This window comes from Zonotrichia leucophrys, chromosome 5, assembly GCF_028769735.1.
Source record: "Zonotrichia leucophrys gambelii isolate GWCS_2022_RI chromosome 5, RI_Zleu_2.0, whole genome shotgun sequence".
Taxonomy (NCBI): Eukaryota; Metazoa; Chordata; class Aves; order Passeriformes; family Passerellidae; genus Zonotrichia; species Zonotrichia leucophrys.
Window position 1 is genome coordinate 12,837,603 of NC_088175.1, and position 23,485 is coordinate 12,861,087.

Sequence of the window (23,485 nt, forward strand, 5' to 3'; positions counted from 1 at the left end):
CATTGCAAAACACTGAAAGGAACAGCTGCTGTTAGTGGAATACTTGATTCTAAGAAATGTGGAAGTTTTCAGTCAAAATGGGTGGTAAGACATTTCTTCTGAGATCAGCATTAATGTCTTTGGTGTGGATGGCCCCTGATCCTGCCCCACTGGCTGATGAGGCCACTGTCAGGCCTGTGGGAGGTAAGGTCAGAGTGCAGGATAATCGTTCTTCCATGTAACTGCATTCGTTCTGCTGGTCCTGCTGAGTAACAAGCAAATATGCAGGCTAGGCAGCAACACAGAAAACAATCTGAACTCTTACCCAAGATCTCTGTGTCTTCTAAGTGCAAAGGTTTGTAGGTTTATTTCTTATATCTGAAAGCTTTAAACAAAGGGACATTAGTGCAACAAGCATATACATAAAACTGTGAGAAGTTTGCCTCTATTTTCCTTTCCTTTCTACTCAAGTGGTGCAATTTTGCACCTTGCATTTGAAGGTGTGGTTTAATATATTTCTTCCACTCATTTATCCCTCGTTCTGTATTCAAGCTAGCGAGTCTCTCCCACCTATTTATCGTTACCCTTCTCATGTCAAAGCCATCTATTCTTTGATCTTTCATTTGTATTTCAAGTGTTGGGGTTTTCCTGTTTCTTTCTGACCTCCCCACTAACATGATTGCCTATGCTTCTGTCACTATGCTCCTGATATTGATCATCTTTCATCTGCTGCCTCTCATTATCTCTTTCTGGATATTTTGTGTGCTACTCTTCCTCTGTGCTTGCTGCTGCGTTCCTTCCCAAGGTTACAGTGCCACTGCCCTGGCGCTGCATTGCCATGCCAAGCGGGACTCTCACAGAGGGGTGGACGCTCATGCCCAGTTCCTTCGCAAGGTGACAGTGCCACTGCCCTGGCGCTGCATTGCCATGCCAAGCGGGACTCTCACAGGGGCGCGGGCGCTCATGCCCAGCCGGGCTCACAGCCCGTGTCCCCTCCCCGCCAGCCCCGGACCTGTGGGTACCCCACGGCCGGGCGGCACAGGGTGTCCCTGTCCAGGGTCCTGAAAGCGGCTCGGCTGGTTCCTGCCACCGCCCTCCACCCTTCCGTTCGTGGCTCTGCTGCTGGTGTTGATGGCAAAGAAACGGAATCTATCTTCGAAAGCTAACTCCCAAATTTCCTGTTTAATATGGAGGAAAGTTATCAGCTGGCTAAGATAGAGTTTCATGTATCTATCAAGTAAGAAATCTTTGAAAAGTGACATGAGGGAAGAGAATAGTACTGCTTAAGATGAACTTGGTGGCTTGTTTTTATTAATCAGACTTGCTATTTTTGTCAGATATCAGCCTTTTATCTTATGAGAATTCTTCAGGGACATCATGGAAACTGAGAGCCAGATTGTAACTCTCTTATGAGTGTGATGCAGGAGTAATTGAACTGGAGTCAAATTAAACTAATGTGAAACAGATGTAAGTGGGTTCAGAGAGACTCAGTATTCTGCAGCTTTAGTTAATATTTTCTTACAAGGCAAGAAAAAAAAAAAGTCCACACTATACTAATAAACTAATAATGTCCATGTAATTTTTCAAATAGAACAAAAAAGTGAGGGAACTACTACACTATAGTCCCTGCTGGCCATACAAAAGGACTGATATAAAAGGTGTCTGAGAGCAGGAGTCTGGCTAATGAGGAATGGATACCAGAAAAGAGCCAAGAATGGTGAAGATGATTACAAACTGTGAACCAGGTACCCCCTGTCCTCTTCTGGCACTTGGATGATCGATGTGTTAGGATGTGAGAAGCAGGATCATGGTGTATTCTGTTTAGTGTCACTGACCAAAGGAACTACAGACAGGCTGTGGTACCATCCTAGCCTAATTTAATGCTGATGTGAAGTTTCCTCGGGCAGAGCCACTATTTTAATTGAAACCATTTCTGCCAATCAGAACATTTTCTGTTCTGAGCATTAATCCATGAAATAAGGAAAACATGGCACTTCATGTTGTAACTTAAAAAGTGATAAGAAACTCCATGCAATGAAAGACAATAAAATCAACATGTTTCCTTTCCTTGCATAGTTCTGATTCTTAGTTAACTCTCTGATTCCTAAAGACACTAAACCTTCTGAAAACTACTTGAACAAGAAGTCTTCAGGTTATCCTAAAGAGGAGGCTTTAAATGTTCTCCTTGACAGAAAGCTTCCTGGAGAATAAAGAAATTATAAAAGGATTCTGGGCTGGATCACGTCCAAATTAATACTACTGCAGGATGGGTCAATAGAATATAAAGAACAGGATGCAATTCACTTGAGTTGCTCTCTTGGTCTCAGTGTAAATAACAGCACTCCCGTGCCAATAAACTGAAAGAAGAATAATCTTCACAATTAGAAACAACAGATTTCAAACAACTATATAACTGAATATTTATATACACAAATGAGTACAATGTTAAGTCTAGAAAAAGACTGTCTAGGCTTCCATCTAGCCCTGCCTCATTTCTTCAGAGCATTTAAGAAATGGAACGAACAAGTTACACACAATTTCTGTCTACTATCAAGGATCAAGTTATTTTCCCATTCCTGCTCACTAGATTTAAGTAGGTATAAGAGGTATTTATTCATCTGTTTTTCTATGGCTTTCTTTGAATTACACCAATTTCACTTCTAAATCACTCACCACATTAATGAACAGTAAAAGGGCACTTTGCATTTTATTCTTTTGTCAATGAGATGGCTTTTAATAGAAGGCCTTTTATCTTTTGTGTTGTGACTGTCATGGGCCCTGTCCTGTAAGGTGCTGATTTTCAACTAACTTCAGCTCTGAGGATTTTGAGTCTGAACAATAAACCCTGAAGAAGAAGTAAGAATTTAGGAAGACTAATCAAATCCTGAAAATTCTTGTCCAGGTACTAAAATAGGTTTATTTTTCTTGGTGATCTTTCATTTATACATTAAATACTACTGAATCCACTTAGCTTATAAAAGTTGACAGAGTAACAGCTTGAAACACTATAGCTTCAAGGCACCAGTTCTCCCTGTCATAAGAATATGACATCACTGAGGGGTGAAAGGCCTTTTATTTGCATAAGATAATAGTTACATTTCTATGCAGCAGCTGTGCTGTCAGTGAAAGATGCCAAATTTATCTCTGGAGTAACCCCATTGATTTTAAATGAGTTACTTTGGGAATAAATTGGCCCACTCAATAAAATTGCAGGTTTGAGGCATTGAAATAATTGAGCAAGTTTTCCACGATCATAACATGATTAAAAAAAATTGCAAAACAATTACATGATGTCATGCATTTAGGTACTCGATAGACCACAACTGATTTGCCACAAGGTTTCTCAATCATAAAGCTAGAGCAAGTATGTAGAGCTTACAGATGTTTTTTGGGAGTATGGGATAAAGGGGATACAAAAAACATAAATATGGTATTGTGTCATTACTGTGTCATTATTATCTATTTAGTTTTACAGTAAGTCAAACAATTGTGAGATGTCTCCATCATGTCATTTTCATGACAATTCCTCTTCTTTAGCCAGTAACAATCAGGATGCGTTTCTGGTAATACACCTGAAGAATTCACCTCCAGACTATAGACTTCTTGCATGTCTCAGCAGGAATTCAATGCTGTCAGCTTATCAGTGGACTGTTTCAGTTTGGCTGTCTTAGGTGAGTTCTCAGTGTACAGGTGTCTGTGGCAGAATACACTTCATCAGTTAACTGCTGATAGTTATGGTGGAGGGATGGGGTAGTGCTTGGGTTAGGGTGACACAGCTGAGTGACATTTGTCTTTATGTTAGGTTTTCCCTGGTAATATACAAGGAAGATGCCAGTAAGCTGGAAACTTCTGCATGCTGAGGAAAAGTTATTTACACACATATATATATTATACATGTGTGTGTATAAATACATGAATTGTTCTTTATTGATACGTATTTGACAACTTGTCTTGTTGGGGGTTCAGAAAGCTTCTGAAGCCTTTTAGGTTACTGTAACCATAATTCAAGTGATTACACAGCACAATTAGCAAAGCCTACCCTCCCTTTTGTTCCCAATCAGTTTGCAGAAGTAACGTCAACAGAAATCCCGAAGTGTGTTCAGAATGCATTGTGGTTTGCTTGCAAAGGAAATACCTTCTGCTACTGATGTCATCATTGCAATCATCTCAAATTCAATCTGACTGAGCAGGCTCATTATCATTCTCACCATGTCCTCCCTTAGAGCAGCCTCTCCCTCCTCCTCCTGTACAGCACAAAACAAGAGCCACAGGGGTGCTCAGATTAGGGGAAGGAGAGACTCCTAGCACCTCCCCCAAGAAAACTTGCGGTATTACTTCCATCTAGTTTCTTCAAACTACGTGCTGCTTTACAGGACCTTGCACCCCAACCCTAAATGAAAGCGTGGATTCCCCAGTACCGATTTCCTCTTCCTGTTTGAGGTTGAACAAAGACTGGGAGAAAGCATGGATTTAGTTTCACAATGTGGACGTGAAAAGAGTGTGCCAGTCTTCACAGTAAGAGTTTCCTAAGGGGAGTCGCACATTTTGGACTGCTTTGGGTTTGGGTTTTTTTCTTCGTCAGGGCAGATTTCTCCTTATTGGTGTTACGAGGTTAGCTCAGAGCTAACCTCGAGCAACAGATAGAAAAGAAAAACAGAAAAAGGGCAGTTAAGAAAAAAAGTACAGGGAAAAAAGCAGAGCACAAATTATCACAGGCATCAGGTTTAGATCCCAACCACATTTCCTGAAAATTCAGAAGGTCTATGGACCTCTGGACTGATTCTGGTATGGGTCTCTGACCATGACATATGAGAATTTGTGGATCTGTCCACTAAACCATCCCCTGTAGGTGATCTCCTTCAGACAAAGAGTTGGTTTCCACTATGAAAGAGAGTAGGCAGGACAGGGTTAACCTCACACAGTTTTCCTTCAGGCCCCCAGAGGGGCTGGGGTTTTGTTTTCCTGGCTAAGGGAGGGGAGCTGGGGCTTGTATTGTAACTGCAAGTAGAGACCTTTCTGGTGTTACTAGCCTGTTTTGGGTTTGAGGGAAAGCCTGGAGAATGAGGAAGAGGAGGGAGAATTCAGATCTGGAAAGAAGCAAGTGCCTGGTAATTGCACAAGTGTCCTCCGTTTCCCCGAAGGCTCCTGACAGCTTAGGGCAGCTTCGAGGAGCATCCAGCCTCCTGCCCCCTCCTGCAGCCTGGCCGCATCTCCCAGCCCCGCTGTGCCAGGCACTGCCTTGACGCCAAGTGTGTGTCCCTGTCCACAGTGCGGGTCGGGGACAGAAAGAGTGTAGGGGCGCCTTGGCTTTCGGGGTACCCGGTCCTGGTCCCCAGAGGCTGCGGGGGCTCGGGCGATCCCCTGCCCTTCCCCTCCCCCTGCGCTGCAGAGCCTCTGGATGCTGCCGTACTCCTGCCATGTGCTGCCGCCGCCGCTACTGCTGCTCGTAGCTTATCCGAGCGTGTCTCCGGCTGCAAACTCCGCCAAACAAGGCTGCATTCCCCTCCCGGGAAGGATTCCTCGTGAGTACCAGCCGGAGCCTGCCCCCTCCCTAGGCACCCGCACTGCCTCTTACAAAGGGACTCGCGGGCTCTCCCCACCCCCTTTTTATGCCAGCGCAGAGAGGGGCTCCGTGAATTCCCTCCAAAGCTGTAGGGTGGTTCCCTCCTCCTCCTTCTCTTCTTCCTGCTCCGGCTCTCCTGGGCGAGCCAGGCTGCTGCTGCATTGAGCCGGGGTGGTCCCGGCCTCGCCCCTGCCTCGCCCCAGCCGCGCTGCTGCGGCTCCCGCCCCATGGCTGACTTTTGCTACCCCTCTAGAGCCCGGGGCTGAACGGAGGTGCGCTCATTTCTGGGGGATGGCTGAGGCCAGGGAGCTTGTGCACGTGTGGGAGGTGTCTCTGGGGGCGTGGGAGGCTGGACGATTCCCCCATCCTTGCAAGCCTGCGTTGTCTCCAGCCCGGGTCCCCCTCGGGTGGGCGCAGCAGAGGGGCCGCGCTGCAGCGGGAACCCCGCCACCCTGACATCTGCAGGTGGACGGGGCGAAACAGCTGCGGGAGCCTCCCCAGGAGCCAGCAGCGCCCTGCACCCGCTACCTATCTCAGTCTGCTCCGTTCCTGCTCCTCCAGATTCTCTCCTGTCCTCAGTCCATCCCTTATACCCCTCTCTGTGCTGGGGTGCCTGCAAACCCCTCCACTCCACTCCCCTGCCCGCCCCTCCCCACCTTCTTCGATTTATTTGTGTATTTCTTTCCTTGGCAACCACCAGTTTCCCTCTGTCAAACGGCGCAGGCTCCCTATAATTTGAAATTAATTTGTTTGACTGCAGCATCAGACAGGAAGGTTGGGAATTTATTTAATTCTTTTTACTCCGTTTGCAAAAAGGAAGCGATGAAATTTCCAATTGAGACTCCAAGAAAACAGGTGAACTGGGATCCTCAAGGTTGGTGATTCTCTATTACTATCATTACTCCTGTAATAACAATTATTATTATTCCTTGTGTCTATTGACTCGTAGCAGACTATATGATTCCAAATGGGAGGAGGCGTTGGATGTTTGTCTGCTTTCCATGAGCACTGCTCACTCTTTCTTGCTCAGTTCTATAGCAGTGCATTAGAAAATGCTACTGATGTCGGATTGGGTGGCTGCATGGCTAAAACCTCTTCTAGATATAAGTTTTACAGTTTTATATTTGATATCTCTCTTGCCTCCCCCTCTCCCTTTTTCTTGAGTATTTTCAAGGCAAACTTGGCTGGCATGGCAGTGATCTCTGGCTCACAGCATTGTTTGTTTTATCAGTGGCTCCTTTGTTGTTTCTAGTGATCATTGTCTCTGCTAAATGGGTGGTACAGGAGTGGACACAGATGTGAGTGCTTGTTCAGGGTCCTCGATGGCACGTGTTTGTTGGCAGGAGCAGAATGCCGCAGCAATATCACCTTTAGTGTGGACAGAGCTTTAGTCTGAATGGTATAAAATGTCACATTAATAAGGGAGCCCAAAGGGACCTTTATACTCTTTACTGTGTCCTATTAACAACTGATCAGCCCAAGTGGACAGTTTGATTAACTACATTGGTACGTTTGGACTCAATCTTAGGAAATGTGTTTGTGTGATGGTGGAATGAGATTTACGCCAGTGCAGTGGTTTTCAATAAGATGATCCAAGTAGTATTTAAAAATAAACCATAGTCAAATAGTCTCCTTGCCTGACATGGGGAGGAGGTTCATCCGCATCCCACAGAAGTGACTGAAAAAACTCTTTTGGTAATTTGTACACTGCTGTGTCATATTTTTGTGCATTGGTACAGGAGCAGAACAACTTGGAGCCATTGCTCAGGTTTGCAGCAGAACTGCTGGCAGCCAGTTGCTGTACAGCAGTGCTTGCAGGAATTATGAAGTGATAACATGGGCTTTGATTACTCCCCTTTATTCCACAGGTTTGGTTTTAGTGGTCAATTTGCCTGTCATCCTCCATGCCATCACATTTACAAAATGAAACATTAGAAACAGTTTCTCATGTTATAGAAGGAATACAGCAGAACAATCTGTACACACAATTCAGGTTTAGTTTAAGCCTTAGTATATCTTTAATTAGGTGAAGGCTGAAATCGACACATCAGCCTCCTCTGCCCTCATCTTTCTAATGAGCACATGGGTACTAGTGCTAACAGAGATTTGATTATTTAAATAACAATATATTCCTTATGCTAGGGTCTAAATTCTTTGTGGTGAAAATTTGGTCTACCCAGGTGCTTTTCTAAATGTGTGTTTGTTGCAGTTTAATTTAAATCCATTTTATGAATTGCAAAATGTCTTTTAATGAAAAAATCTTTTTCCTTCTTTTCTCTGACAAGGCACATAGGAGGATGTATGATGGCATTCTGTGTGCAGCTCTTGGCTTGGCAATCAGCTTTAAAGCATATGGATCCAACAGGTGGTTGGCCACAATTTACTGATGTGATAAAATCATAGTACTGTAGCAGTTAAAAGACCCAAAACCCAGCAGGTTTCCTCTCCGCCTGCTAAAAATCAGAATCCTACCTGTTATTTCCCCTCAGTGTATTGACTTTGTTAGGTAGACAGAAAGGATGCTGATGTATTGCTAAGAAGGAAGAAAAAAAGTTATTTTCTAATTCTCCAAGAGACTCAGAAAATAGATAAGATTTGGTGTAATAGAAAGAAGGCAATTTGGCAAGGAAAACCTGTCAAAGTCCCAGTCCTTTAACCAACAGAGGAACAGTGCAGTGACATTATACTCACATAGTCCCACTGAAGAATTATGAGTGCAGAAGACAAAGTAGATCAGAATTCTTTTATATTTGAAACACAAATATATTTATGTAGATATAAATGTTACCAATGACCTGTGTAAAATAACTAAAAACTCTAAAATGAATTTGATTTACAATCACACTTATAGGCTGTTCTCTGCACATACAAGAATGATGTTATGATTTGCATCCTGTGTGGTATCTCTGGAATTAAGAGCTGAAGTAGCTTTTCTCAGATACAACAATCAATGTGTAGAAAGTTGGGGGTGAAGGGATGCAAAGAGCTCTAAGTATTAGAGCACAGCTCATGTCCAGTTAGCATTCTCACTCTAATACCAGGCTCATTTCAGAGTGTATTTTATAACTGTGCCCTGTTCTGGTTGTCAGCCAGAGAACATGCAGTTTCCATACTTTTGTCTGGTAGGAATTGTGATAACTTGTGCTAACAGTATTTGGAATAGATCAACTGATGCTCAAGGCAAGCAAGATAGCAAGGACATAAGTGAGGGCTATGGCATCTCAAAGACTGTTTAGACCTGATTATTGCAGGCAATATTTTCTAGAAACTATACACATTTCTAAAGGTTGGGACTCTTTTTTTGGAGATGTGGCCGGCTTGGAATTGATGATATTACTGGTTTGAACCCAGGTCAGAATGATAGTAATTGAAATGAATTAATGCTCAATGCCACAATGCTGACTAAATTATAAATATTTACATAGATAAATAGATTAGGTTTTGCAGGTGACTCTTCTGGCATAGAACTGGTATTCTCAGTTTGCATCAGCAAAGATCAATATACCATAGAAAGACTTTGTTGGCCACAAATTCAACAAAGACTTGGAGAGTGGAGAGAAGATGTTTAAAAGAATATAATTGACATGAAGAATGGTCTGACATACAGCTGATGGGACACTGATCTCTTAGCCATTAAACTGGTCCAAGCAGGGCATGGAGATGAAACTGTGACTTTATCAAATTGTGTATTATCTTCATGTGTCTTGGGCATAAAGTATATCTCTGTGTTGCATGTAAATGCTGAGTGTGTTTTATATATAAATCAAATATTTCATAAATTTGGAAGTGTTAAGTCTGGATTCCTACAGTGAAGTCCTCATACTAAATCAGGCAATCAAACTATATGAACCCCTTAACAAACAGATCAAACTAAATCACAAAAATCATTGGGACTTGGCCTTAACAATCCAATGTGAAATATGCCCTAGAATTTGATATATATTGATTAAAACCCATGTAATTAATATTCAGTGAATGAATAGTTTAAGAAATGACTAAAAACAACCCAAGCAGGTACTCCAAGAATGTTTCAGGGAGCATGGACGTGTTGAGTAGGAATAAATGATATCACAGTACCTGGCCTTACATTTTAAAAAACAAGCTTGCTATTTTGTGTTGCTGGTGGAATCAGCATGTATGTACTCAATCAGAAAACATTTGGTCTGCCAATATCTTATTGTCACTTCTCACATTTGGTGCAAATCTCATCTAAACTTTCCAGAATATCAGATTGGATTTTTAGCAGCATATGAAGACTTCAATTCTCATAGTTGTTGTTCATATCTCTCCTTTCTTGCAATCTTCCTGCTGTTTGTTACACCCACCTGTTTTCTGTGCTTGAATTAGCTCATGTCTTTGCACATGTATTTTTATATAGTACCTAAAACAAAGTGTGTCCCTCATCCTGTCTGAGACATCTGGATGTTACAGAAATATAAATTTTTTTTCCTGAAAATTATCTGCTTAAAATTGGTGTTTCTTTGTAGGAAAAAAAAAAAAGATGAGACAGCTTCAAATATGCTTAGAAATTATCCCCAAGTGTGACTATCTTTTACAGTGAGGATGAGATGCCTTTTTCAAGGGAAGGATGCTCATAGCAGGGAGCAAATGGAATTCAGTCTTGTTTGTTCCTCTGTGCCTGCAGTTCCTGGTGTCATTGCAGTGATATGGATTGTCAGAGCTTTTTGGATATCCATCTCAATGTTTACCTCAACACTAAAGTTTTGGAAGTCTGAAGTTTGCATTCAAGTTCCTGCATCCTTTCACAAATGCACTGTTTGCAGTTTGAAACTCTACAATCATGTATTTATTACCATTCTTACATTTAGCATGGTAAATTTTATTTCTGTGGGAAATAAAAACTGTGGTTGAGAGTCTGGAGGTCCTCTTCAAATTTTGCTACTGACTTACTGTTTAACCTTCAGGAAGCCACTTACCCTTTCTTGTCTTCCCTTTTTCCTAGACTGGAAAACAGGAATATTAATACTTCCCTAATGCACAAGGGTGTTGTGAAATATGATTAAGTTGTTTAGAGCAATCTAAAATCTGCTATTGAAAGAAGAGCTTATGCATTGCAATTAAATGCTAAAACAATTAGGAGGGAGCGAATCAGCCTGTCATCATACACAGATCACATCAATTAAGAAATAAGGTTTTCTCTGCAGTTTACAACTAGAGGAAACTGGTATCATTTATGCCCCATTAGAAGTACCAAAATACCTTTGATATTCCCCAGCTGCTGCTTCAGAGAAGCTCAAATCTTCCATAGGTCCTTTGTCACTGACCTTGGGATTTCTCAGATCTGAGACACCTCAAGCAGCACTGGACACCTATGTGTGGGACAATGAGCTGAGTCTCAAATGCCTTCATGCAGGTATCAGGTATCAGGATTGGACCATCCCTTGATGACTGTTTGAAAAATCTTCAACATCCATACTCAGTACAAATTAAATTGGTGCTGCTGGTGAAGTGTTACAAATTGCTGCAGTACCTGCTTTTTCTGTTATTTTGTTTGAAGAGACCAATGCAGAAGGTAAACTTGATTAGAAAGGCAGAGATGAGTAGAACAAAGGTGCTTGTTTCTGTCCTGTGTTTTCAAGGAGAGATGTAAAAAGGAGTAGAATGCAACTGTGAGTTAGACAATATCTTTCTGCACTAGCAAGTTGGTTGTTACTAGCTTAGTAGATGAAGGCTGTTCTGGGAAAATGTAATGTATGAAAAATTAGGTCTGATCCCTGCCAATGACCCATGGTCAGAGGGTACTGACCCTGTCTAATTGTGCCACAAAGTCATATTGGCTACTTACCCACCCATCTGATAGACTGGGACTGCTGTGCCTGGTAAGTATGGATTGTAGAACACTGCAGGGAGTTTATTTAAATGAGATATCTGAAGGAGGATATAAACTGGAAAAACAGGAGGACACCTGGAAGTGCAAGTTGTAGGCACAATAGTGCCAAATACAGTAAGATGGAAAATTTAGAGTTTGGAAAACAAATAGGAGAGAATAAAAGATCAGAACTTTACTGAAGGCTATGTGGAACCTGCAGAGAAGATGGATGAGTACTGTGGATGCCAGTGTAAGATAGAATGATACAATTTAATTATGAGGAGAGAAAGAGAGACAGCAGACAGCTATTAGTTTTCTCATTGTTGTCTTTAGGGTGCCCTGGTAATGGTAAAACAAAGGATTCAGAAAAGTTCAATTAGTAGTAAGAAAGTGGCAGAGCAAAAGACTTGACAGTAGCTTTCTCAGAGTAGTGAAGAAAGACTGAACTCTAGTCAAGGTAAGAAATGTGGAGGGTAGGGTATCATTAAGATGTCATCTGTAGTGTGAGGAAAAGGGAATGAAAAAATCAAAGGCAATAGGAAGCTGTAAGTCTAAGATAGGAAGAGCAATAGAATTGTCATCAGTGGGAGAGGTTAGGACAGGATTTTGATTTCAGTGAAGAATACCAATGCTCTTTTTTGCTGTGTATGTACAAGAGTAATCTGTTAATGGCTTTTGGACTGAAAAGTCCCTTGGGCAACTCTTGAAAAAACTGATGCTACCTGAACTGATGGAGTATATATGATACCAGTTGTAATTGGGCAGGTTTTGGTTCAGCTTTTGGCATTTATGTGGATTTATGTAGCCAGTGTGTGGACTATATAAGCTTGAGACAGAAGAGTGTGTGTAGATGGCGATACAGTTTAATTCTTACCCTCCTTATTTAATCCAGAGCTAGGACTTCTACCACTCACTTCAGTGTGAGCAAAATGCAATTTTTCATTTTTAAAGAACTGTGTTGTTGCTGCAGGCTACTAAGTTAAGAGTAAGGAAGTGCCTGGAATTACTGGGAAAACAGAGGCCCTAGATTTTGTGCTCTAAATAGGGTAATCACCTGGAGTGCAGAAATGGGAAGGGAAAAATGAGGAGGTCGATATAAAAAAGGGATAAGCAATGCACTAGAATTCAAGGTAGATTATTAAAGACCTCGGTGTGATGCAAGGGCCTAACCTTTATTTTATAATAATCTTAGTGTAATAGCAAAGGCCAAAGCAGAGAATATGAATGCTGAACAGTTATCTGTTTTTTATATAGAAGTTTTATGTAAAAGAAGTGACATTCAGCAAAAGGCTAAATAATACCTTTTAAAATACCTTTTTCATAGGAATATCTCTGGTCTTTGTTTTCTGTAGGAGTTAAAAACATCCTGGGACCCTGCCTTTGTCAAACAGAGACTGCTTATATCCCAGTTCCTGAGACATTGGTTATACTTCTGTAGTTTGTCTATTATGTAATGGGAAACCTGCTCTAAGATGAACCTGCTGACTTTCATAAATGATGTGCCATGCAGTTCTCACTGGTTACCCCAATGAGATAAAATAACAGGTGAGAGCAGCATACATCCTACACCCTTGTACTTCGCTGTGGTAGTACCAATCCTTTTTAGTCCATCAACCGCTATTCTCCAAGCATACTTTCTGGACTGCTTTTCTCACAATCAATATCAATATCAACTCAGAGAATTTAAACAAAAATATACTTCCAAACTGAACTATGTATCTGTTACCACGTTAATGAGTCACAGAATTTAGGGGCTCTTTCCTTGGTTTGGAAATGCTGAAACCAAGAATTCAGATTTAATATTTTTCTTTAATTACTAATCGATCCATATGCTATTACAAATCTTACTATTGGCAAAATTTCTCAAGTACATGTGTTAATATGTGTTATCCAGTTGTCCTAAAATATGATGAGCATAGGAGAACATTGGTGCAATTTTGAGGTTAGGGTAGAAATTTCAATGTGGGTATATCATGGTGTTGGAAGTTGAAATAAAAGCTAGTAGGGTGATAGAATATGTTATCAAAATCTATATGAGAGAATAAAAAGGTGGAAGAGAATGCACAAGCCTGGCTTAATTTTATTTTTATGCTTTTAAAATGGAAAGGAAGCATCCTGCTGGAAACTGGAGTTGTGACAAGAGGTGTGAGATATAGCATATATGAAAGGGATTGAAATATGCTGCACTTAGGATCTGGAGTCCTGAAAAGGACTAGTAGTCTGTTGCAAAATCTGGGTGTGGTTCAGTTTCTTTTTTGAAATTATGAGAGTTTACTATTTGAAATTTTAGAAGGTATTTGAAAAGATATAAAGACCTAACAGAGAGAGACAAAATAAGTTGCTTCAGGAAATATGGATTACAAAAGCGTGGGTACAAAGTGTGACAGGGTCAAATCTGCTGACAGAAGTGCAGAAAATGCTGAATGAACAGAGTGTACCTGTGGTAAGGCTGAAAATGCAGTGAAAAGAGAATAAATGTGTAGACGTAAAGATGAGTTTGTCTGCCTTCAACTAGAATTCACTGTTTTCAAGCACATGTTATTTCTGACTTTTAGAAGTAAGCATATATCATAGTTCATATTTTAAAAATCCGTGAAATATCTTTGTGTTCTCTGTTGGTGCCACAGGCATGTATCAAGCTCTTCTGTGACTCAAACTAAATCACATTATAAATAATCTCATGGACATATTACAAAATATTTTTAGCTCATGAATTAAGTATTTGTCTTAGATGATGATCTGTTTATTTCACTAGTCTTTATTGGAGAAACATGCTTAATGTTTCCTCCTTTTGTTCCTCTATTTTGTCCCCAAATGGATGCATTTAATAGAACTTTAAATTGCCTCAGTTCTTTTTCTGGTAATCTGCGTGTTATGCAGGACTGTGTGATACTTTTTTTGCTGAAGACAATAGACTGTTTTGCTAGCAGAGGATGACAAAAAACAACACCCTAAAAAATCTTCTTGGAAAGCAATGCAAGTTATTATGGTGTCACTGTCCCACAGGATCATCACAGTGCCTTAAGCACCAGGCTTTGAGTACCTAGGTTTGTTAGAGCCATATGTTCATATCTCAGCAGGACTGACTCATCTTTTCTTCCCTGGGAAGAAAAAACAACATGCCACTGACTTTACTGGAAGAGGATTTTGGATTTTGGCAACTTCAACTTGTGCCACTGAGTTTTTGAAGATTCAGTGATATGTTGTTGAAGGGTGTTTGAATGATTTCCTACTTGATACTGCAATATAATAATATTAGTGTGATTTGAAAACAGAAAATACATACTGACAGCTTGTCCCGGGCTTTTAACCTCTCAAATTTCATCTTTTCATCTTAGAGAAACAAAAGACAGTCACTAACTACTGTGTGTGAAAGACCTCATTAATTGAAAGAATTATGAAAGATGGTACTGCAGAAGCTCCCAGCTGAAATGCAGGAAGCAGCAGGAACATCTCAAAGATGTTCTTCTAGGTTAACCCAGATCTATCACTGATTACTTAAATGTTAACATTGCTAAGTTTGGATTGCACAGGAAAGCATTGGGCAGAGAGGCCTTGAGTAGCAGCAATCATGACACCTGCAGAAACCACCTCAGAGTCACCTCTTCATGATCCTACAGCCTGATTTGTCTTCATAGGAAATAGAGTCTGTTTATTGGGTTACAATGATGAGATAACATGTAACTTTGTGACCTGAATTTTTCATTGCTACCAGACATTCTTTTGTTGATTCAGTTTTCTAAAAATAGGCATCTGCTCATATTTAAGGGGCTTTAAGGTAGCTGACATATTTGTATAGGCCTGGTATATGTGATAATAGACATAAGGGTAGGTAATAGACTTCTGCCCTTCTGGAGCACAGCTTAAGGCCAGTTAGGTTATCCCATAATCTCACACTTGGTTGTGGTATAGGCAACTGAATTACACCATTTGAGTGTGACTTAGTTAGAGAATAAAACAACCTCATATAAATAGATATCTGAAATTCTAGGGTATTCTAAGTTTCTAAGAACCTTCTATGGTTTAGGGAGCTATAGGCAAATATGATTATTGGAGCCAGGAGAATTTTCAGTTAATGTCTGGTTTCGGGTCAGCAGATTCTCTCTGGGCTGCACTGATCGATTTGACCACATCTGTATTGACAGATTAATGGCATGTAATCCAAGTTACAGACAAGCAAAGAAATGAGACAAGGGTTGTTTCTGTTGACTTACACAGTGAAAGTGTAAAAGAAAAATGTGTGTATTATAAAGAATTTAGCATAAGAGGATATAAAAATGCCTATGCTGAATAAATATGTTTCAAACAGCAACTTTTTATTCCTTGTGAAAAATGTTTTCTGCACAGATTAATCTTGTCCCATCTATTTTATATGTATTCTTCATCCTGTTCCAGAATAGGTTTTTAAAGTATTGGGAAGCTTTCATTCACTTTAACTAAGAGTATTAATGTATGTAAGAACTTAAGACCACAAAATAGATTGAATCCTCAGGTTGTGCAAATAGTATAGCTTCAGTGAACTGAGATTTCAGACCATTTCCACATGGAAAGATTCACTTTTATTTGTGTTGCACAGAAAATTTGAGAAATTATCACTCAGTTGAAATGCTAATGAGGTTTGCTTGAATTGGAAGTATTTTTCTATAGTTCCTATGCAGTAATCAGACTGGGGCCACACCTCTAGCCTGATGTCCAGTCAGTGATGCTGCTAAAGTCCTCTTCTCATGACTGAGATGATCAATAAATTCCTTCACTCCCCTGTAAGGCTGTACCTCTGGCAGACAGCCAGTGTTAATCATATTTCAATGTAAATAGCTTAGATAGCTTTCTTCTAGGAAGGCCAGCACAAATCTTTGCTTCTTTTCTCTGGCACTTGGTTGTTTTATGCCTAAGTTTCTTTTAATAAGAAAGTACCTCCCTCTGTACACAGGCCTTCTTATGCTAAATTCCAAGACTCAGGTTTCCTTGACTATCTGGTCTGGCCATGAAACCATTGGCTGAATTTCTTTTCTGACTCTGTGAGACAGAATATTTGGAAGATTCCAGCAAAATCCCTGACCCTAGATCATCCTGGGAGTACTTTGAAGAGGAACACTGAAAACTTGTGGTGGGAGATTCAGACTCTTCCTAAATGTTGCTGGAATCCTGGGACACTTCCTATTGAGGAAAACTAAACAACTTGTTTCATGCAAAGCACATAATGGTGTAATGAGAAATTTTGGTTTAGTCTGTAAAAAGAAGATTATGGATAAATAGCAGCATCATATTCAATCTGTCTGTTGTTCACTGAAGGGTGAAATCTGCAGAGAGCCAGAGAGCAGCTGTTTATTCTTTGGTGCTTGTACCACACTGACAAAAAAATCCGTTTTTCTATTTGTTACCTAGTGAGGAAAAACAATGGTATAGTAATTTCTTTTAACAGGAACTCTTTTTCATAAAGTCATCTCTACACCTCAAGATCTTGAGCCAAAAGCACTTGCTTCCTGTTTGGCAGAGCAGAGACCTTCATGAACTAGAACACTCAATTTTAGCAGGAGCAAGAATTACCAATCTATTGCTAGGAAAACAAGTTTTAGCATGATCTATTGGTTTTAGTCTTATTTCAGGAAGAGAAAGGTGAGAATTTTTCATGGGTTTCTCTGTATTCGGTTTCTCTATAAATAGCCTCATAAAGCTGATAATAGCACTGCTGCCAATGAGTGTGTTGGAACAAACACAGTCACCAATCTTGAAGCAGGATGGTTCCATATTTGGGACTTGCCCTGTCAATCACTTCTAATCTCCCCTCAGCACTTCCTGCTCCTCATTGTAATGCTCTTGTGCTCAATTTTTCATTCTCCTGGAGTTCATTGATGAGCCCTGTCACACATGGACATGGGCTCAGGTGTCGGGGGCTGTGGGAAGGGTAGTGCTGAGAAGAGGAGCTGAACAGGGAGGTAGGGGTATGCTACTTCCCATGCTGCCAGCACAGTTGGAAAGAAGTGAGGGACAAGAGCAGATGGATGGATTTGGAGGAGGGCAGGGTAGAAGAGAGGTCAGGAGAGAGAGAAGGCAAAAGCAAGGGAAACAAAATCCAAACAGCCCTCCAGCACTGAGTGTACAATCCAGCACAAGACAAACCTCTATCAAGTATTCGTCTGGACTTGGCAGCTCTGTAAGTAGTGCTACAAATGGTGTCAGCAGCAGTGCATCTTCCTGCAAATGCCAGTGCTAGCTAGGAACCCCCCTGAGGACTGCTGTCCTGAAGCCAAATGAGAAAAAACTCTGATGCTTTCAGCTATTCCTGGAGTTCATGTCCTGCCTTAGCACATCCATTCTTTTGACCAGTGAGCTGTCACGTATGCATTAGAATAGCGCAGTGCCTGGGAGAGGGAGGAGGGAGGGGAAGGTATCCCATGACCATGACTTTTGCAGATTTTTTTTTAATGTCAGTGGATAAGTCCTGGCAGATACCTGCTCAAGCCAGCCTAGGGCTTCCTGTTGTTTCCTGGACATTTGCATAGCCTCAGTAGCAGGAGCTCTAAGGCTGTGTTTGCAGAGACTAACTCTTGGGCACTCTGTTTTCAGTTACGAGCATGCTCAGACTGCAGTTCTGACAGAGGAGAGGCTGGTTCAGAATCTGGAAGTTCTTGTAAATAATCATCTAGAGCAGCTTACATGTGGTCATCATATAACCAACAAAAGAAATAATCTGGTTTATGGCTGTCCATTAATTTTGTAACAGATAGAACAGCATTCTGTAATGCATAGTGGAAAAGAGGACTTCCCCTAAAAGAACTTAAAAATTTGCTAATACATTGATGAAAAATCGTTGTACCTTCTTGATGCACATATGAAAAACAGCTTGTTTAATCAGCTTTTGAAATAACTCTTGAATTTAATTAATTTGCTGAGTTCTCAGTGGCAGTGTTTACGTGAGGCACACAGTGTTGTTTCTGTTCAGTGTCACAGGGGTTTATCTATTATTTGTGAAATGCTATGAGATTTGGCACAACTGATACAATAAGGAATGTTGAGGTGTGATTGACTATCTTACACTGAAGGGGAGGAAAAGGATTTCAAGAGCATTTTCCTGCTAGGAGTTGAGAGTAGATTGTCAAGATGAATGATTATTTATTTATTTATTTATTTATTTATTTATTTATAATATATCTTTAACATTTCAGTAGTTGGGGTTTTTTTAACTGGCTGTTGAATACGAAAATATTAGCCTGTTTTTCTGTTACCCTTCACTGGTAGCTTTTCTTCTTGGATTCACAGGGATATGCAGGACATGAATAACAGTGACAGTTTCTGGCAGGTGATTTTATGCCCTGTTCTTAGATACTTCCAATAAAGCTCATTTCAATATATTGATGGCTGTTCCCATGCTTAGCTCTCCTTATGGCTAGACTTTTCCTAATATATATTCCCCTACTTCCTTGGTACAGAATTATCAGTTATTTCCTGCGCTGTTCTTAAGAGATCTAGGAAAGAATTTATCACTCTCTTTAGTTACTCAGTGTCTTATTTTTCTTATTTTTGTGAGATTACACTTCACCTTTTTACATATAATCTATACAGCATTTTCATTTATGTTAAGCAAATACTTTGGAAGCTGCAATGGAAATTGATGTGGGACGTTGAAAAGATGACTGCATTGACTATTAATAAGGACGTATATAAAAACTAATTTAGGAACAGACTTATTGGCATAGTGAGATTTTCTGGTGTTTATATGATTAAGGGCACTTAGATTTTAGCCCTTCAGACTTCTTATTTTCCTAGACCACCACTGTGAGTTTTTCCTTTCCCTGTTTTGAAAGCTCCTGTGAGATGCTTGAACTGCCATTCTTCTGTGCTTTAAAACATTCACAATTAGAAATGGCACTGTCTTTCAGAAATAGAATAAGCATGAAAATGGTATTCAGACCCTCCTCTCTCACTACACTTTCTTGACTAAAATTAAATTTTCTGATACATACATTTTTCTATCTCTTTAGGGACAGTAGGTTCAGAATTGCTAAATTATAGAATAGCAGAGTTTTACAACAGCCTCACAAAGTAGAGGGACATGGCATAGCTCAGGGGAATGATAATTGCATAGACTTTTTAATCTTTTGCATACTTGTTAAACTGATTACAACTAGATTAATAAGTAATCCAACCTGTCATGTTTACCCAGCATCCAATTTCAAGCCATTTAACATCTACAAGAAGACTGAGGTTTTCTGACACTTTTCTAGGGTTTTCAGAGGCGTCGGATTGTATTGGTACCTCATTGGTTATGTATGCATGGACTTCCTGCCAACATGAAAAATTTAATCAATTTGACATTTAGCTTTATGTGAAAATGTATGCTGCTGGCATCCATTTTTCTTAAATGTGTGTAGAAAGTGAGTGAAATAAAATGCTTATGTTTGAGAAGGGAAAACTAGAATGAAAGGTAATAAAAAGTGAAAAAATCAAATCCACTCAACAAGACAAATGAATGTTTTCGTTCCAAATTGACCCAGCTCCAGTAGAGAAGAACAGAAATGCCTTATTGTTGAAAGGATGTTTGCTCCCTCTGTAGCTAACTCCTGTTCATCATTGTTCTTTAAATCCTGATCTATACATTGATGTTCTTAGTGCTTGGACTGATGACTTTTTCACAAAATCCATATGCAAGTAACTGGTGGGACTCAGAGGAAAAGCACTGCTGAACAATACAGTCTGAGTTGTGTCCTCATCTTTATTGCACTTGTGCAAACTCTCTGTGGTGGCTTGACCTTGGCTGGCTACCAGGTGCCCACCTGCCATCTCTGCCTCCTCAGAGATAAAGCCAGGGAGACCAGTTAGAGATTGCCATCACAGGCAAACGAGACTTGAACTGGGGAAAGTTTATTTGATTTATAGCTAATTAAAATAGATCTGGGTGGTAAGAAATAAGGACAAAGGTCAAAATAACTTTTCCCTGCTTTACTTTTTCCTAGCAACTTTATTGTTTCATTCCTGTCTGTTCTTTATCCTCCCCACCTCACATGGTGCAGGGGGGATAGGGAGTGGGGGTTTTTGGTGGGTCTATCTCCTCTAGACTGCACCTTTCTCCTTCTACTTTTTCCTTGCTCCTGCATGAGTCCATATCATGGGGCTGCAATCCTTTAGGACAGACCTCCTCCAGCATGGTCTCTCCACAGGTAGAAGCACTTCAGGAACTATCAACCTGCCCTGGACTGGGTTCCTCCACATACTGCAGTGTGAATATCTGCTCTGGTGTGATCCTCTCCATGAGCTCCAGGGGAATACCAAATCCATCATGATCTCTTCCAAATCTCACAGGCTGCAGGAAAAGATCTCCTACAGCTCCTGGAGTGCCTCTTTCTCTTTCGCTGATGTTGGTGTTTTTAGGATTCTTTCTCACACTTTTTTCCTCATTCTTCAAAGTCTGCACAATACTTTCCTTTTCTAAAGTATGCTTTCACAGAAGTGCTACCAGCTTCCCTGATAAGCTCAGCTGTGTTCTGTTGTGGGTCTGTGGGAATCAGTAGGAACTGTCTGTGTTCAGAAAGGGGCAGCCCCAGGCCTTCCACAGAGACCACCACTGTAGCCACCCTGCTCCCATCACCTTGCCACCTGAGCCAGGTGTTTGTTTCTGCCAGGCACTTGCTGCACAGGTAAATGGGAGCAGTATGTTCTGGTAGTAGGACAGTGGAAACTGGAGAAGATACCCTCCAGATTTGTTCTTTGGAAAAAAATGGTTTCAGATAGGAGTGATATTGTCCTTCAGTGGAAGGTAAAATTCATTCTCATTACTTACTGCATAGCTAAGTTTTTGTCTGACACTAAAGAAGCTCTTTGGGAAGAGACAAGAGGCGTAGGTTCTCCTTAGTTCTGATGATTTACAGTGCCACCAGCACTACCACTATGTGAAGACTCTCATCATTGGAAAGCTTTTTCTAAAGAGATATCTTAACTCAGACATACTGATTTCTTAATTTCTACCATGATCAAATTTAGGCTGCTTAATTTTTTTTGGTCTAAACTATAGTTTTCTAATGAAAAAGAATGAAAAACATTATAAAACAGTGCCTTTTTGTTTTCTCATAACAACTGTGCTCCAGATTAATTAAATAGCTGGGGTATTCCAAGAGCTATTAATTTGTATGTTTCATTTATAACTGACACAGCAGCATTACGTAGATTTTTTTGTAAGCTTACCGAGAATCATTATTTTGAGCACTAGATGGGAATATATGACAAATGGTACAGAAATTACAGAACCCTTTTGGTATGACATGCTTCCCAAAGCTGCTGCCAGGGATGGCAAAACAATTGCCAGATACAATTCCCTCTGATACATAGTGCTGACATTTCTCTCCCCACCAACAGAGACAAATCAGTATTTTTTTACTATTATGAACTTTTACTCTATTTCACTAACATTATCCTATAATAGGAAGAAAACAGTGCCTTTATTCCTTATGCAGAATTGTAACCTAACTTACTCCCCCTTTTTCACCACCCCACTCAGGGAAAGGGGCAATTGGGAGGAATCAATGCTACTTTTCTTGTAACAGCACATCCAATCTATTTTGTTTAATGTGCATTGCCCTTTCTGCCTTTACCTGTCTCTCATACTCCATGTAATGCCTTGCTGCTGATGACTGCATTTGCAGCAGACAGCTGAGATGTTGCTGAAGTCAGCAGCACTAATGCTGCATTAGAGAATCCTCTTCAGGGAAAACAGTGTTAGATTTAACCCAGGGGGCTGTTGCTGCAGTGAAAAGCTCTATGCTCTGAGCCACTCTGTGTTTTCCTAACAAACAATATGTCAAGCCTTGCTTTCATGACCAGTAAATGCAATAGTAATGCTTCTCACTTGAGTGGCAGTTCTTAGCAAAAGGCTGTAGAAGGAGTAGGGTGAAATTCTCCTTGTGTGGCAAGCTTGCCATGACTTCCACTGCTCAATTTGTGTGCCTTGGGGATAGGCAGAAGGACGAGGGCCAAGCTGGTGTAAAACATGTCAGCACTGATAACAGTTTTCTTGATCCATGACTGGAATCCCATGGTCCCCAGACAGCAATTCCTATTATTCCTATTCCTCAATCCAGAAAAACTGCCACAGGGATACCAGTGTTCTGTCCCATATGTGTAATCGTAGCCTGCAGGCAGGATTCTTCTCCCATTTCTTGATCACAGCTGTAATGTCACCTGTTAATTAGCCCGCATCATGCAAAGATGCTGCACAAACACAAAGGCAAACATGATCATTTTCTACTGGGATTTTGTTCCAAAAGCCAGACTTTCTAAACCAGCATCAGATTTTTGAATCCCAGTTATAAAAATTCAACATTCATTGTGCTGGTTAAATGGATGCTCCCTACAAAACCTGTTAGAAAACACAACAGAAGATGAATGGGGGATGAGGGGGAGTGGAATAACAAGCAAATCAGGTAGTGGAAATTATTTGCCATATCCTCAAAATGCAAAATTTTGATGGTTTAATAATTTTTTGGTAACACACGGATAGAAACTTTAGCATTTCAATACTTTCACCTGCTTCTTGTTAGACCATCCAGTCCCCTTCATTCATTGATCTGCATGCATTTTCTGTAAGTGACATATTCTTGAGAAGTTCCAATAGGTGATAGCTTAATACACTGTTTGCCTCCACTATTTCTCTAACATACTTCTTATACTTGCTATGACTTCCAAGCACAGCCCTGCTATCCTAACTCCAGCAGCCCTTATCTGAAAGAACCTGGGGAGTCTGTGGGAAAGATTTGAGATTGGAAGCAAATGCTAGATGCCCACATCCCCCAGGAATTTCTGTTTGGAGATGAGCAAGAGCCTTGGAGTGAAAGATTAATATTTTATCCACTGGTGGGCTGCTCATTTCCCTGCCTTCTATATTGTTCAGTCAGGAAGTCTTTTAATCTTAAATTCAGCGTGTGGCTATTTCAGAAGAGGAACTGGGGGAGGAAAAAACTCTGTCCAGTTTAATTGAAATAAATTACTTTAAAACAATTACGGTCAGTGAGGTCCCTTCATTCACCAGTCCTTTATGATCCATTCTAAAGAAGGTAGATCCACTTACTCTTGGTGGTCAGTTCAGGGAAGCTGTAGTGGACTTTGTTTACACCTCACAGACA

At 40.6% G+C, this 23,485-nt stretch overlaps 1 protein-coding gene across 3 annotated transcripts in view; it reads left to right on the forward strand.

Annotated features, from left to right (window-relative positions):
• The first annotated feature begins 5,289 nt into the window (after positions 1-5,289).
• KCNK10 (potassium two pore domain channel subfamily K member 10) overlaps positions 5,290-23,485 on the forward strand; it is a 58,482-nt gene continuing 40,286 nt past the window's right edge. The window contains exons 1-2 of one of the 3 annotated variants that reach the window (XM_064714423.1): positions 5,290-5,501; positions 6,359-6,416. In XM_064714423.1, the coding sequence (XP_064570493.1) occupies positions 6,365-6,416 (52 nt within the window). In that variant the 5' untranslated portion in view covers positions 5,290-5,501; positions 6,359-6,364. Of the gene's footprint in view, positions 5,502-5,670; positions 5,815-6,358; positions 6,417-12,851; positions 12,918-23,485 lie in introns of those variants that run through there. The other 2 variants (XM_064714424.1, XM_064714425.1) reach the window with 2 other exon arrangements.